The sequence below is a fragment of the Pongo abelii genome, chromosome 2, assembly GCF_028885655.2.
Source record: "Pongo abelii isolate AG06213 chromosome 2, NHGRI_mPonAbe1-v2.0_pri, whole genome shotgun sequence".
Lineage (NCBI taxonomy): Eukaryota > Metazoa > Chordata > Mammalia > Primates > Hominidae > Pongo > Pongo abelii.
The window spans coordinates 74,191,796-74,206,703 of record NC_085928.1 but is presented as its reverse complement, the minus strand read 5'-3'; the positions used below and the strand labels follow the sequence as shown (position 1 = coordinate 74,206,703).

The 14,908-nt window shown below is 41.9% G+C and overlaps 1 protein-coding gene across 4 annotated transcripts in view; it reads left to right on the top strand.

Annotated features, from left to right (window-relative positions):
- ITPR1 (inositol 1,4,5-trisphosphate receptor type 1) overlaps positions 1-14,908 on the top strand; it is a 354,448-nt gene that overhangs the window by 134,773 nt on the left and 204,767 nt on the right. For all 4 annotated transcript variants that reach the window (XM_024244292.3, XM_009238773.4, XM_024244293.3 and 1 more), the window contains exons 5-7: positions 1,858-1,973; positions 11,590-11,676; positions 14,296-14,454. In XM_024244292.3, the coding sequence (XP_024100060.3) occupies positions 1,858-1,973; positions 11,590-11,676; positions 14,296-14,454 (362 nt within the window). The remainder of the gene's footprint in view (positions 1-1,857; positions 1,974-11,589; positions 11,677-14,295; positions 14,455-14,908) is intronic.

The window sequence follows — 14,908 nt, the reverse complement described above, 5'->3', positions numbered from 1 at the left end:
TGGGGAGTGTCAATTTTAAATATTGGTTTCCTAGAGTAGTTATTGGTTTGTTGATGACATATCCCTGTCAGAAAAATCTGGTGAAGCCCAGATCTTAGCTACTTGAGAAGCTGAGGCAGGAGGATGGCTTCAGCCCAGGAGTTCCAGGCTGTAGTGTGCTATGATTGTCTGTGAATAGCCATTGCACTCCAGCCTGGGCAACATAGCAAGTCCCCATCTCTTAAAAAAAAAAAAAAATTGGTGGCTATACCCTAAACTTTCTGTGTGTGTGGGGGGGGATGGGGGGAGGGGTGTATTTTTAAAAGTTACAAACGTGTATTATTGTAGTAACACATTGTAGGCATTATAAAACAAGTGGAAAGTAGAAGGTAATAACAGATTAAGATTAAACAATAATGTATCCTGTTATTTATGATGGTTTCATATTATCATTAATACCTTAAAACGCATAGATGCTTTAGGGTAATGTTCATCATTAAAAGCAATATTTTAAGTGGTTTTATTTATGGTTTTTAATGTCTGGATGGCTTTTTCCAGATCTGATTAGATCATCATTCTTTTTACTTTACAAGAGCTCTAAGGGAAGGGTTGGTTCTGCCTTTTTTGGTTTGCTGGGTTGCATTACTATTATCTTTGATGTTTTGATTTTTCTGTAGAAATCTTTTGAAGCCACTTGTCCATTTTGTGAATGTTGGTTATACCACATAAGACAATGTATAAAGTTGTATAAGCCGAGGCATGCTAAATGGAAGCACATCACAGTGCACTGAGAGTGAGGGGACAAGGGCACAGACTATCTAAATGCAGTTTATATATTTTCTTTCTGTGCCCCAGAAGGTTATCTTGCGCACAGTACTCACGAGACCACTGCCCTAGGAGAGCCCTCTTATTTATTTATTTATAATAAATAAGAGAAGCATCTTATTTATTTATTTATTTTTGAGGCAGAATCTTGTTCTGCCGCCCAGGCTGGAGTGCGGTGGTGTGATCTTGGCTCACTGCAACCTCTGCTTCCCAGTTTCAAGCGATTCTTGAGCCTCAGCCACTGGAGTAGCTGGGATTACAGGCGCATACCACCATACCTGGCTAATTTTTTGTATTTTTTAGTAGAGATGGGGTTTTACCATGTTGACCAGGCTGGTCTCAAACTCCTGACCTCAAGTGATCCACCTGCCTCAGCCTCCCAAAGTGCTAGGATTACAGGCATTAGCCACCATGCCGGGCCTGTAATATTTTTTCTAAATTGAGTAGTACTGAAGAGAGTTGGATTTGTATAAAAAAATACTTGTATGCATTGTTGTATACAGCAAGGACTATTTGTCCTTGTATTTATTTGTTCATTGTAAAGGAAAGGTGATAACTATGGGGTAGCATTAACAACATGGCAAAACCCGTCTCTACTAAAATATAAAAAATTAGCCAGGCTTGGTGGCATGTGCCTGTAGTCCCAGCTACTCAGGAGGCTGAAGCAGGAGAATCACTGGAACCCAGGAGGCGGAGGTTGAAGTGAGCCGAGGTCGTGCCACTGCACCCCAGTCTGGGTGACAAAGGGAGACTCTGTCTTAAAAACAAAAACAAAAAAGCAAAACAAACAAAAAACAAAACACTGAATTTGTACAGCTCTGCTACCAACTAGTTCTGTAGAACAATTGACTCACTTTCTACAAGCCTTGGTTTCCTCAGTGGTGGTGGCAATTAAATTTAAGAAGAGATTTGTCAAAGAGCTTTGTACTCTCATTTTATTTCTATGTATGAAGTAATTTTATGTAATTTTTTTAAGTGGAAAGCCTTTTTTTCCTTAGGCTGAGTCTCTATACACCCTCAATAGCAATTTCTGTTTGTTTGCTTCACTTCTAGACTGCCTCTTTAAGCTATGTCCCATGAACCGCTACTCTGCCCAAAAGCAGTTCTGGAAAGCCGCTAAGCCTGGGGCCAACAGCACAACAGACGCAGTGCTACTCAACAAACTGCACGTACGTATTGCGATGGGGCTGTCAATGGGACAGTAGTGAGTGACTGCCTTGGTGGTATCTGGGTGTAATGGTGGGAGACTGCTTATGCAACCCTCCAATTCTAGCTGCTGGCTTTCTATTTTTTTTTTCGTGAAGGGGTAGAAGGGAGCTGACCCTAGAGAGGGATAGATCCTAGTCATCTTGAGATGTCTGGAGAGTTCTTCTTTTCTCAGCCACTCTCTTTGCATGGGTAGCTTTTGATGGAGAAGTGGTTATGAGCACAGGCACTGGAAGCAAACTGCCTAGAATGGAATCCTGCCTCCACCACTCAGTAACCAGTGCTTTTGGGCACGTTATGTGCTATTTTCCACTTCTGTTATGTTATCTGTAAAATGGAAATGGCAGTACCCACCTCAGGAAGTTATTGTGAGGATTACAGAAAATGAGACATAAAAGCCGCATGAACAGTGCCTGGCACATAATAAATGCTTGATAAGTTTTGGCTGTTAGCATTGTATCTATCGTGTTATCTGGCATATTAAAGATTTGCTCATTCCACTGATGATGTGCTGTGTGACCATAGCAAGTTTTTGAGCCTCTCTGATCCTGTTTCACCTTCTGTAAAATAATGATATAGTTCTTTTAGTGCCCTGCATTCCGAGGCTAATCAGGAAGTTCTCTGAGATGTTTAGAAGGAAACATGATGTATAGCCAGTGTACTAATATCGAAATTGTACCCCATTTCCTGTTCCCTGACCTACTTCATTTTCTCCCCATCATGTAACATCAACTTTCTAATATATTTTGGTTACTGGCTGTCTCCCTCCTCTGGCATGTAAGCTTCATGAGGGCCCAGGTCTGTGTCAGTGTTGCTTGTTGCAGTGGCCTTTGTGTCTACAACAAGGTTGGGCACTTACCAGGCACTCAATCAAATATTTCACAGAATACACAGTGATCTTTTCTGGGGCTCAGTGATAACAGTTGAAGACCTAGAGCATCTGTGAGCCCCGAGCAGCTCAAGAGGTTCTGCCTCTCACCTTGCTCCATTTTTGACTAGCAAATGGCTAAGTCACAGCCAGCTGCATTTGGTAAGGTGAGGGTCACATGAAGGGATTCCTACATTCAGTGTGTGTTGTTTCAGACGGGATGTGATGAAAAGCCCAGGCTCCTCACCTTAGGGAGCTTACAGTCCAGCATGAGGACACGTAAGCATGAGACACGTAAGCTCACTCCCATTGAACCTAAAGTGAAATCCAGACTTTCTGTCATCATCTACAAGATGGTCCATGCCTGGACCCTGCTGTCCCCACAGAGGCTTCTTAACTACATTCTGGCCATATGAGCTTTATTTTATTTTATTTTATATTTTATTTTATTTTTTGAGCACCTCAGACTCTCAACTGTCACATGACTTTTGCACCCTCAGTTTGTCCTGTTGAGAACATTGTTTTCCTGGCTCTTCTTGAGCTAGGACCTTTGAGCCTTTGTGTCTCAGCTGAAGTGTCATCTCAGCAAGGTCTTCCCCTCCCACCTTATCTAAGAGATGTCTTGCTTGTTTTCCTCCATGATAGCACCCTGTTTATATCTTTCTCAGCACTGATCAGGGTCTGCAATTATATTTAGTAGCTTCATTAATTATCACCTGTTGCTTATTAGAATGACAGCTCTACCAGGTTGTGGCATTATCTCTCTTGCTCACTGCTGTATCCCAGCTTCTGTAATAGTGTCTGGCACATAGTAAGTGCTCAGAAATAATTATTGAATAATGAATGAGCAGTGTGCTATGCGCTAGAGATAGAAGTATGACAGTCTTAACCCTGTGGGAGCTGAATATCAAAGAATAAAGAGGCAGTGATAAGTAGTATATTACAGGACAAACCACACAAAGCTGTTGGAGCACATAGGAAGGGTGCCAAATCTGTCTTTTCTGGATAACAGGGTGTGCAACAGTGGTCAGGGAGGGCTTCCTGGAGGAAGAAGGAAGTGCCGAGTAAGCCTCAGTTGGAGGCACCCATGGGATTTAGAGGGTAGAAGAAGAAACAATGGACTCAAAGACTTGGAGGCTAGCGATTGCTTTGAAGACTTCTGGAATTGCATCATTATTTTAATAATGATGATTATATCAGACATCCTCAATCCCAATAAAACCATTGTACCTTCTTTAGAGCAAATATTATATGGCTTTATGAGCATGGAATAAAATTCATAAATAATTGATACCAATTTTAAAAAATTATAAAGGAGAAATAAAAGGAAAGTAATAAATTATATAGTAAATTGAATACTCTTCTTAAGTCAGTGCTCAGGGATGACTACTCTAGAAGACATGAGGAAGTAAGTGCTTGCACCTCTTTGTATAAACCCCATGAGTGAGGCAGCTGTAGACTGTGACTGGTGCAGGTATATGGTATTGGCAATGTGAAAAGCATGTTATCTGTGATGTGGTTTTCTAAAAGGGCTTCAATCATAATCACAAAAGACAATCTCAAGTGCCATAATCCCAAATGTTGAAATCCCTAAAAATTCAATTCCAAAAGTCTAAATCCCTAAAGTGTAAAATCCTGAAAATCACAGTCATAGGATAGCTGCATGTTAGACCAGCTCTTATGGACTGTCTCTGTTTAAATGCCCATAATCTATTCCTGCAATACACTTTTTCTTATATTAGATTTTTAAAGTTTTTTTTTTTACTATTTTAAATTGTCAGCATTATTATTATTATTATTATTATTATTTTTATTTTTAAGGCAGAGTCTCACTCTGTTGCCCAGGGTGGAGTGCAGTGGCGCCATCTCGGCTTACTGCAACCTCCGTCCCTAGGGCTCAAGCGAATTTTTCTGCCTCAGCCTCCCGAGTAGATGGCATTACAGGCATGCACCACCACGCCCTGCTAATTTTTTTGTAGTTTTATTAGAGACAGCGTTTTACCATGTTGGCCAGGCTGGTCTCGAACTCCCGACCTCAAGTGATCCACTGCCTCGGCCTCCCAAAGTGCTGGGATTATAGGGGTGAGCCACCGTGCTCAGCCCTGTCAGCATTATTTTCTACAATTCACTATGCTATGTATTTCATCTTCGCATCATTTTCAATATTGGAGACTTAAATGGTGTGGAGACTAATATTAGAGAGTTCTGATTCATTTTATGCATTCTTTTGCAAGTTTAGCTTCATGAAAGTGCATTGTTACAACATTGACGTGAATATGTAAAAACATGAGAACTTCCCCTGCAAATGAAGAGATGTTCTTCCTCGATGAATGAAGAGATGTTTGTGTTTGTGAAAGATAAAATTACTTGAGCTCTCAGCTCTTTGGGCAACTGCATATCCAGTGGTGACCCTCTGTGGTTTTGATCGATCTCGTGAAAAGACTCAGGTTGCTGGTCATGGTATTTCAGATGACTGCAGTATGAGCTTGGTGCACACAATCTCCAACCATAGTGATACACGATTTTACATTTCCCTTTTTGGCCTATTTCTTTATGGTTAGTCTGTGCATAATCCCAGTGACCATTGTTAGTATACCTGAGTGTTTATGCTTGCAAAAATATGTATGTTACTGTTCCCCATTTTATTGTATAAAATGGCCTGTGAAGTGTTCTGTTGTGTTTTTACACGTTTCTCAAATCCCCTTTTAAAAATATCAGTCTCTTTTAAAGAATTTTAAAACGATTTTTTCCGGAATTATATTTTGTGGATTTTGGTCTTTTTTGACCTTTGAGGATTTTAACATTTGGGATTATGGCATTCAGGATTGTGTGCCTTTTGGGATTATGATCATATCTTTTTCCAAAATAATCAGCAGTTCTTGATCATGTTATGAATAGTGCAAAGTACACTCTTTTCTTTCTTAAGTAGTACTTGCACTTTTGAAAATTTTTTAATAGTATTAATAAAACCATGGAAAGCTGTGATTTCTGTTGATATGTAAAATGGAGTGGGGTGCTAGGTTCAGGTAATTACAGATTCTCCCAGGCTGGAGTGCAGTGATGCCATCATGGCTCACTGCAGCCTTGATCACCTGAGCTCAAGCGATCCTCCTGCCTTAGCCTCCCAGAGTGCTAGGATTATAGGCATGGACTACTGCGCCTAGCCGACAGATATCTTTTTAACTTATGTGAATGTCCAGCTAGACATAGAATTGTATGGGATAAATGATGGTTCATCCTTGCATAGGATTGTAACATGTGTTCACTGTACCCAGCATCCCTAGCTTCTGTCCACGGAACAGCAGTAGCACCCTCTTGCAGTCATTGTAGCAATCCGTAATCTCCCCAAAGTCTGTGCTGGGAACATGGGAATCTAGTTGAATAGGTGGGGAAGGTTGGTCAATCCTGCATGTATGTATATTTAGTGCATACGCCCATAGGGGGCTATCTTTCTGGAAGGTCTATGTGTCTTTAGTTGTCCTGGCTTTGCTTTTCTGGTATAAAGATCATTTTGTTCAGTGAGATCTTATTAATACATCTCCAACTCTTTCCTCTCCTACACTTTTTACCACAGGGGTTGTAAATTCAGATTCCTCTTGGCCATACAGGAAACCAACAGGAATAAAGTGGGCTTGGTGGGTAGTGTTACCGAGTGGAGAGTCCCGTGGGTGGGTCTGGAGGGGCAGCTCTACTTTCCTACTGTCACTGCTTGGGAATGTGGTCTTAGAGCTCCTGCCACGTCTTCCGCTTTTTAAGAGAAGATAAAAATCCATGCTTTTATGTGTAATATCTCAATTTTAAAAAGATGTTGGGAACTAATTCAATTAAGGCTTGAAATATACACTCAACACCAAAAGAAATGGCTCAGGCTGGATGTGGTTCTTCAGCCCCATTTGCAACCTGTGCTCTATATGTTATGTTTCATCAGCAAGTCCTTTTGACACTCCTTCCTATGAATGAACTGTGAAGAAAACAGCATGGTTGAAAAAAGTTCAATCATAAGGTGATCAAAAATGGTCAATTCCTTATTAAAAAGAAAAAAGAGAAAAACAGTGATCTCTCTCATGCTGTTTATGCTTTTAAAAAATAAAAAATGAAGCCAGTTCTTTTCCCTGATTTAATATTACTGATGTGACTTTCAGGTCTTTTTTTTTTTTTTTTTTTTTTTTGAGATGGGGTCTTGCTCTGTTGCCAGGCTGGAGTGTAGTGGCACGATCTCAGCTCACTGCAACCTCCACCTCCTGGGTTCAAGCGATTTCCCTGCCTTAGCCTCCTGAGTAGCTGGGACTTCAGGGGTGCGCTACCATGTCCAGCTAATTTTTTGTATTTTAGTAGAGATGAGGTTTCACCATTTTGGCCAGGATGGTCTCAATCTCCTGAACTCATGATCCACCTGCCTTGGCCTCCCAAAGTGCTGAGATTACAGGCATGAGCCACTGCGCCTGGCCTCAGGTGTTGAATGTTGACTTTGTGCTTCACTTTCTGCAGTTCCTACTTTCCTGCTTAGCTGGAAATTTTCCCCCCTAGTGTCTTAAAGTTATCTATATGTTTCATTCAATTTACATTCCCACCAGCCAATACGATGTTGTATTTTGGACAGCCACTTTGCCTTTGGGACTGATGGCCAGTCTCCCGTGGGTTTTCATTTTTATTTTTGTCAACTACTATGCAGCACCCCAATCAGAGGTCAGATTATTTTAAATTAATGCCATTTAAGGAATTAGTTGTCTAGACCACTTGACTTCCTTTTGACTAGGATAAGCAACATCAACAGCACTTTGAAGGAGAGTGACATCTAGTGGCCGGTTACTGTCTATGCTTTTTTCCTTCTGCAGGAATAACTGGATTTTGACTCTCTTGGTCATGATTTCCTAAGGGTCTCTTGACAAAATGAGCTTCTTCCCATCCGCAAATCACATAAATTTCTTCTAAAGGCCATTACTACTGTTTACTGACAGCAGCATAGCTGTTACCTTGAAACAAGCACCTACATTGTTTTGTTCTGAGAAATGATTACTTAAGTCACAGCTTTGACCAGCTAGGAAGAGCCAGAGGAGTGACAAGTCCTTATTGTCTGGGTACTACATTGCTTGTTTTTAGAAGCCTTGCTTCAATATCACATTACATGATTCAGAGCTTGTTGACTTTAACAAAATAACCTTTCCTCACTGTTTCAGTCACCTTTCTATTGTCATTCGATAATAGTTTCTCTGTCTCTGAAATAAAATAACAGGTGGCTATGATGGGGCAGACCTTGATGTCGCTTAGGGAACATGGTGAATAATAGTGGTAGAACCATATCATAGAGTGTTTTTTTCCCCTTAGAAATTAAAAACAGCCCGCAACCCATTATTCAAGGGAAAAGAGTAATAGATACTTAAATGATCATGATTTTAAAGTAATGAAAAGGTAACACATTTAAGATGCCTTTTTTTTTTTTTTTTTGAGACAGTCTCACCACTCTATCACCCACGCTATTGTGCAGTGACATGTTCACGGCTCACTGCAGCCTCAACCTCCTGAGCTTAAGTGATCCTCCCACCTCCCTGCCCAGTAGCTGGGACTACAGGCACACACCACCATGCCTAGCTAATTTTTGTATTTTTTGAAGAGTCGGGGTTTCGCCACATTGCCCAGGCTGGTCTTGAACTCCTGAGCTGAAGCAATCCACCTGCCTCGGCCTCCCAAAGTGCCAGGATTACAGACATGAGCCATGGCATGACTTTAAAAAATTCAGAGTACTTGACACAGAGACATGATGAAGATGTTTTTGAAGAAATTACACACTTGTATTTTAGGAGGAGTATTCCAAAATGTATGAGTAGGAAAAGCAAAAAAATGTTAATTGATGTGATTCCTAAATTGTGTTCCTCAAAGATAACCTTGGGTTTTATTTTGATGTTTTCCCTACTCTCCTACCCCCTATTCTGTTCCTGTGTCTCCACATTTTAAACTATCAACAGGAGTATGCTATTCACTCCCCTTTCTTGTTGCCCAGGCTGGAGTACAGTGGTGCGATCTTGGCTCACTGCAACCTCCACCTCCTGGGTTCAAGTGATTCTCCTGCCTCAGCTTCCTGAGTAGCTGGGATTACAGGCATGCACCACCACACCTGGCTAATTTTGGGGTATATTTTTAGTAGAGACAGGGTTTGGCCATGTTGGCCAGGCTGGTCTTGAACCCCTGACCTCAGGTAATCTGCCTGCCTCAGCCTTCCAAATTGCTAGGATTACAGGCATGAGCCACCATACCTGGCCTCTATCCTCATTTTTAATGGCTACATGGTTAATTCCTTGTTTGGCAGTACTGTCATTTTAGATAAGCAGCCTCTATGGGCAGAGGTTAGGTAGGGAGTGATACTCAGGATCCTGACAACCTTTGCCATTCTGAAAAAAGTTGTATGGCCTTGTGCATACGCCAGGTTGTCCTCTTAGGAGAAACTCCTAGAAGTGGAATTGTTAAGTCAATGTTATGTCGAGTGAAAAGGTTTTTGGTCAATATTGCCTGAGTATCCTTTAGAAAGGTGCTAACTCAGTAAAGGTACTAACTCAATATCTTTCTTTTTTTGAGGGGGCGGATGGAGTCTCGCTCTGTTGCCCAGGCTGGAGTGCAGTGGCACGATCTCGGCTCACTGCAAGCTCCACCTCCCGGGTTCACGCCATTCTCCTGCCTCAGCCTCCCGAGTAGCTGGGACTACAGGCACCCACCACCACGCCTGGCTAATTTTTTGTATTTTTTTTTTAGTAGAGATGGGGTTTCACTGTGTGAAACCAGATCGAGCCAGGATGGTCTCAATCTCCTGACCTCGTGATCTGCCCGCCTCAGCTTCCCAAAGTGCTGGGATTACAGGCGTGAGCCACAGCGCCCTGCTGAAAGGTGCTAACTTAGTATCTCACAGTGAGGACCCATTCTTGGAATGTACTTGAGGGATTTAACCAACCAGATCTCATTCTTTCTGAGGGTAGAAACAGCCTTGATCAGTGGCCTGTAGTGTTTGTACCTTGTTACCTTTTCATCTACCTTATTGCCTTGCCTCCTGTTGAACCTAAAAAGAATCATGGATAGTTTTGTCTAAATACCAGACTTGGGTTTGTTTGCATTTTTATTTGTTTTTTGGTTTTTTTTTTTGAGGCTGGAGTGCAGTGGCGTGATCTCAGCTCACTGCAACCTCTGCCTCCTGGGTTCAAGTGATTCTCCTGCCTCAGCCTCCCAAGCAGCTGGGATTACAGGCATTCGCCACATGCCCAGCTAATTTTGGTTAAAATTTACGATCAAATGGCAATTATGTGTCTGGCATACATTTTCTCTGATCTGTGTGATGGCCCTAAAAGGCTTGCATTGTCCCCATTTTGTGATGAGAATACTGAGTGAGGCTTGGTGGGATTCAGTAAAGAGGACAAGATGATGAAGCCGGTAGGTAGGTGACCCAAGACCACATCCAGAAGACTCTGTGAAAATGAAGACACATTACCTGGGAAAGAAGACCCACTGGCACCTGGTAGCATCTTGCCCCAAGGAAAGGAGACACTCTAGGAAGAGTGCCTTCGAAACCCTTCTGAAGAACACTCTTATCATCAGGGTTTTACCATCCATCAGATTCAATACTGAATTTCTTTTCAGTTGTTTTACTTCCCTTCCACCAGTCTATGTTTGGGAGATGAGTTGGGATAACACTTTGCTGACTGCCTAGGATGAAGCCCGTTGCCCTTCACCATTATTGTAGTGTGGTAACAGTGCTTTCAGAGTTGCGCAGGTGAATGAATTCGGGAAGGTGGCCCTACCAGACTATTCTAGAACCTTCTATTCAGCTTTACCATGTTCCCCCCTAGCATGTCACATTTGGAATGGTAACCTCTCCCAGCCTCATTTGTGACTATACAGTTAATCCAAATGTGGATTTGAACACTATCTCTGCCACTTAATAAATGCATGGTTTAAAAAACATTATTAAGCAAAGTTCCAAATCTACACAGAAGTGGAGAAAGGGTATAACAAATCCCTTTCCTACCCATCATCCAACTAGCTGTGCAAGGGTGACCAAATTTTTTAATCACTTTGAGTCAATTTCTTCTTTAAAAGTGGGATAATAATGTTCTTTTCAGGGAATGATTATAAAAATTGATTATATTATGATTAATGTCTAGCAAGAATAGCTAATAACTCCATGTGTGCTACAGTGTATCAGGTACTGTGCAATGGAGTTCCTGTGAGGTGCAGGTACCATTTTATCCTTATTTTACAAAGGAGGAGACCGAGGCTCACTGATATTAAATAACACATTCAAGTTCACAAAACCACAAACCACCCAAATCCAGCATTTAAATTCAATCTTCTTTTACTCCAAAGCCTTAAAGAGGACTTTCACAGATTATAAAGGGGCTATGCAAATTCCCTCCCTCCCCGACCCTATTTTCTTTGAAGATATTTCAGCTTTTGACTTACTCTCACCCTAAGCAAATACCCGTGAATTCCTTAAAGAAAGAAAAAAAAAAAAGCATTTTAAAGAAGCCAAAAAGGCCAGCAAAGCAAAGGCAGAGTGGATGGGCTGTTTGAACCCCTTGGCTCATTTCATGAAGCCTCAGGGTGTGTACTCAGGGATTTGCTTATTTCTGTGGTTCTTGTATTAACTGGCGACGTTTGTTCTGCATAGCTGCAGTGGGATAGAACACATTGTTTCCTCTTTGTGATCAGTCTTTCTTCTCAATGCACAGCACGCTGCAGACTTGGAAAAGAAGCAGAATGAGACAGAAAACAGGAAATTGCTGGGGACCGTAATCCAGTATGGCAATGTGATCCAGGTAGGTCAAGGCGGCTCTTCCCTTCTGAAGCTGAAGCATTACAAAGAACGCAGCTGAGGAAACAAACACCTAAGACAGGGTTTGGACACCTTTACAGTAGGACTCCATGGAGGCAGCCAGTTTATTGCAAAAAGTCTAGTGTTTCTTGTTAGATGTGATAGACTCTTTGGGCTATTCTGCTGGTCATCTCTCAGTGTGAGCATCTACTCTCTGTCTGTGGCTGATCATTTCACTCCAGACACTTCAGACAGGAAGCTTCCTACTTGAAAAGGAACCTGGCTGTTGCAGTTCTGTTTAACTTGTAATGCTTGAAAATTCTTCCTATTTGGTGAAAATTAGCTTCCCTATAACTTTTATCTACTGGCCAAAAACAGCTGCTCCCCAGAGGTAATAAGAGCAATTCTGTACCTTTGGGACTTTTTAAATAAAAAATATTTATCATTTTGATACATTTTATACTTATCAAAAATATTTGACTGTTTTCATTTCTACTCTCATGGGTTGCTTATCCTTTGTGCCTTTAAATTTGGCATGGAGATAAAACACAATCCAGGAAAAGCTAATACAGGTTTTGCTCAGAAGATCTCTCTGGGTCCATGCCAGTCTTACAGGAAGCCCAGGGCCACATGTGGCTTTCTTGATTTGTCCAGGCACAAAGAGTAGTAGTTACCAACTGTTGAGCACCTAGACCCATTTGGTGATCTTCCTTCATTATTTTCCTTTTTGAAAGATTTTGCCTACTATGTAAACATTACTAATTACATAGGAGTCCTTCCCCTTTCTCTTGCTGTTAGGTATAGAGCAGGGCTAATCAGGAAGATGGGAACACTAGTAAAAGATTAGTAAAAGCAACCTTTTGGGGTTAAATGGGTTCTTTACATTAGGCCTTTTGAAACAGTGAAAGTAGCTTCCAAAATCTGCTTGAAGGTTAGATCCTGCCAGTCCCACTCATTCACTTCCTCCTCCTTAAGTTCCATCCTCTTCAGAATGGACACAAGTGTCCTGGTGGGCTCCAAGTTCAATGTCAGCTTTATTACTAGGCCAGGCCAGTGCCCTGAAATTCAGAGTACAAGACTCCCTGATTCGGTTAGATTGGAGAATATGGCTTGACATGAAGATGAAAGGTGCAGAGGCTAAGGACATAAACTTTTAAATGCATTCCGATTTAGGTTTTGTAACTCACCGTGAGATTTGGGGCAAGAAATCTTGCCATGTGTTACTTTGCTCACCAGCAAAATGGAAATGGTAATGGCATCTGCTCTTTAGGATGGTTGAGAGGTGCCTGTCCCAGAATAAGCTGTGGATACACCATAATTAATCTCAGTTATTATTACTTCCCCCAGCCCTGGATCTTGGGGCCTACCTGTAGGTAACTTTCGTTTATAAACAAACTGAGTCTGGCACCTAGACAGATGTGGGCAGGACCAGAGGCTACTCACCAGGGGAACAGTTGAGGGGTTGGGAAGACGTTGCCTTCTCCTTATTTATTTTACCTAGAGGTCATCGGGGCTTATGGATCAGACAGGTTATTCTTCTACCTCCAACTGCGCTGTCTGGGGATTTGGAGGACCTCCTAACAGTTCTAGCAGCTGTATCTGTTACCATGTGAAAAGGAGGATAATTGCAATTAGCAATGGAGTCTCATGCTGGTTGTACCATTTCTCAAGGGATTGGGCAGTCTTTCATATTCCCTTCCGCTTTCTCTTATAGCCTGTTGAGTTGGGAAGCCTTGGCCAACTCTTTCTGGTCTAGACGACTATCAAACACGTTATATCCCCTCTAGGTCTTTGGTCTTTCCATATTCCTCATGTAATTATTGCCCCAAAGTCAAGAATAAAGTACTTGGAAATTCAAGCCATTTTTTCTAAATGAAATGACAATCCCCTAAAGGGGTGGCATTTTATTTTATTTTATTTTTTTAGAGACAGCATCTTGCTCTGTCACCCAAGCTGGAGTACAGTGGTGTGATTTCGGCTCACTGTAGCCTGCAACTCCTGGGCTCAGGTGATCCTCCCACCTCAACCTCCTGAGTAGCAGGGACTCCAGCTGTGTACCCCCACACTTAGTTAATTTTAGATATTTTGTAGAGACAAGATCTCCCTGTGTTGCCCAGGCTTGTCTCAAACTCCTGGCCTCAAGCAGTCCTTCTGCCTCTGCCTCCCGAAGTGCTGGGATTATAGACATGAGCCACTTCGCCTGGCCCTGCGTTGTTTTTTAAACTGTTGCCTGTGCTCAGAGTGGCCTTCCTCAGCTCCACCTTTGTGTCAGGGCATGCCACACTGCAGTTCCTTAGCCTGTTCACATAGGGTTAGGCCCATCCCACTGACAGATGACAGGTTATGATGGCACAGTTGACCTGAGCAACATCCATCTTGTCCAAGGCTTTGCTGAAAAATAAAACATGATAGTTTTTCTTGTATTCTGCCTTCTCTTTCTGCTCCCTTTTCTCTTCTTCCTTTTCTAATCATCTGCAGCCATAGGCACTTTGTGATTCTCTAGCTTCACCAGCAGCTCAATGGTGGGAGGAATGTTTGCTACATAGTTGGTATGATTGAGAGAAGGAATGGTAGAAAATTCAGATTTGCTGACACTCACTTTATTCTCTTGGTGGGTTTTTAGCTCCTGCATTTGAAAAGTAATAAATACCTAACAGTGAATAAGAGGCTTCCTGCTCTGTTGGAGAAGAATGCCATGAGAGTCACATTGGACGAGGCTGGAAATGAAGGGTCCTGGTTTTATATTCAGCCATTCTACAAGCTGCGATCCATTGGAGACAGCGTAAGTGCGGATTCTCCGCCTAGAAACTGTTCCGTGCCATGCTTCCAAGCGTGACTGTATATTAGAGTCAAGGAGGAGACGTTGAAAGTTGGAACCAGAGGCTTGTCCTGTATAAAGAGAAGGAAATTGCTATGGAAACTAGTATTTGGGAAACAGGGAACTGTGGAGAGAAGTGTGACCTAAATACTGTCACTGTGTTTTTCCTCCTGGATGTCTGAAAACATTGTATGAACAGCCCATTGCCTTAGGAACTTTACCACAAAAACAGCTATCCCGTGTTAATGTCCTGGAGAGGGTCCCTGTCATTCCAGATCCATTAGTGGAATAGAAAAATCTTTTCTATTTTGGAAATAAAGTTAATAAAGGATAGAGGATGGAAAAGAAATAACCATAGTATGGAAGGAGAGTAGAATTTGGGATCAGCCTCATTTGCTCCTGTGTCGAGAAGCAGGCA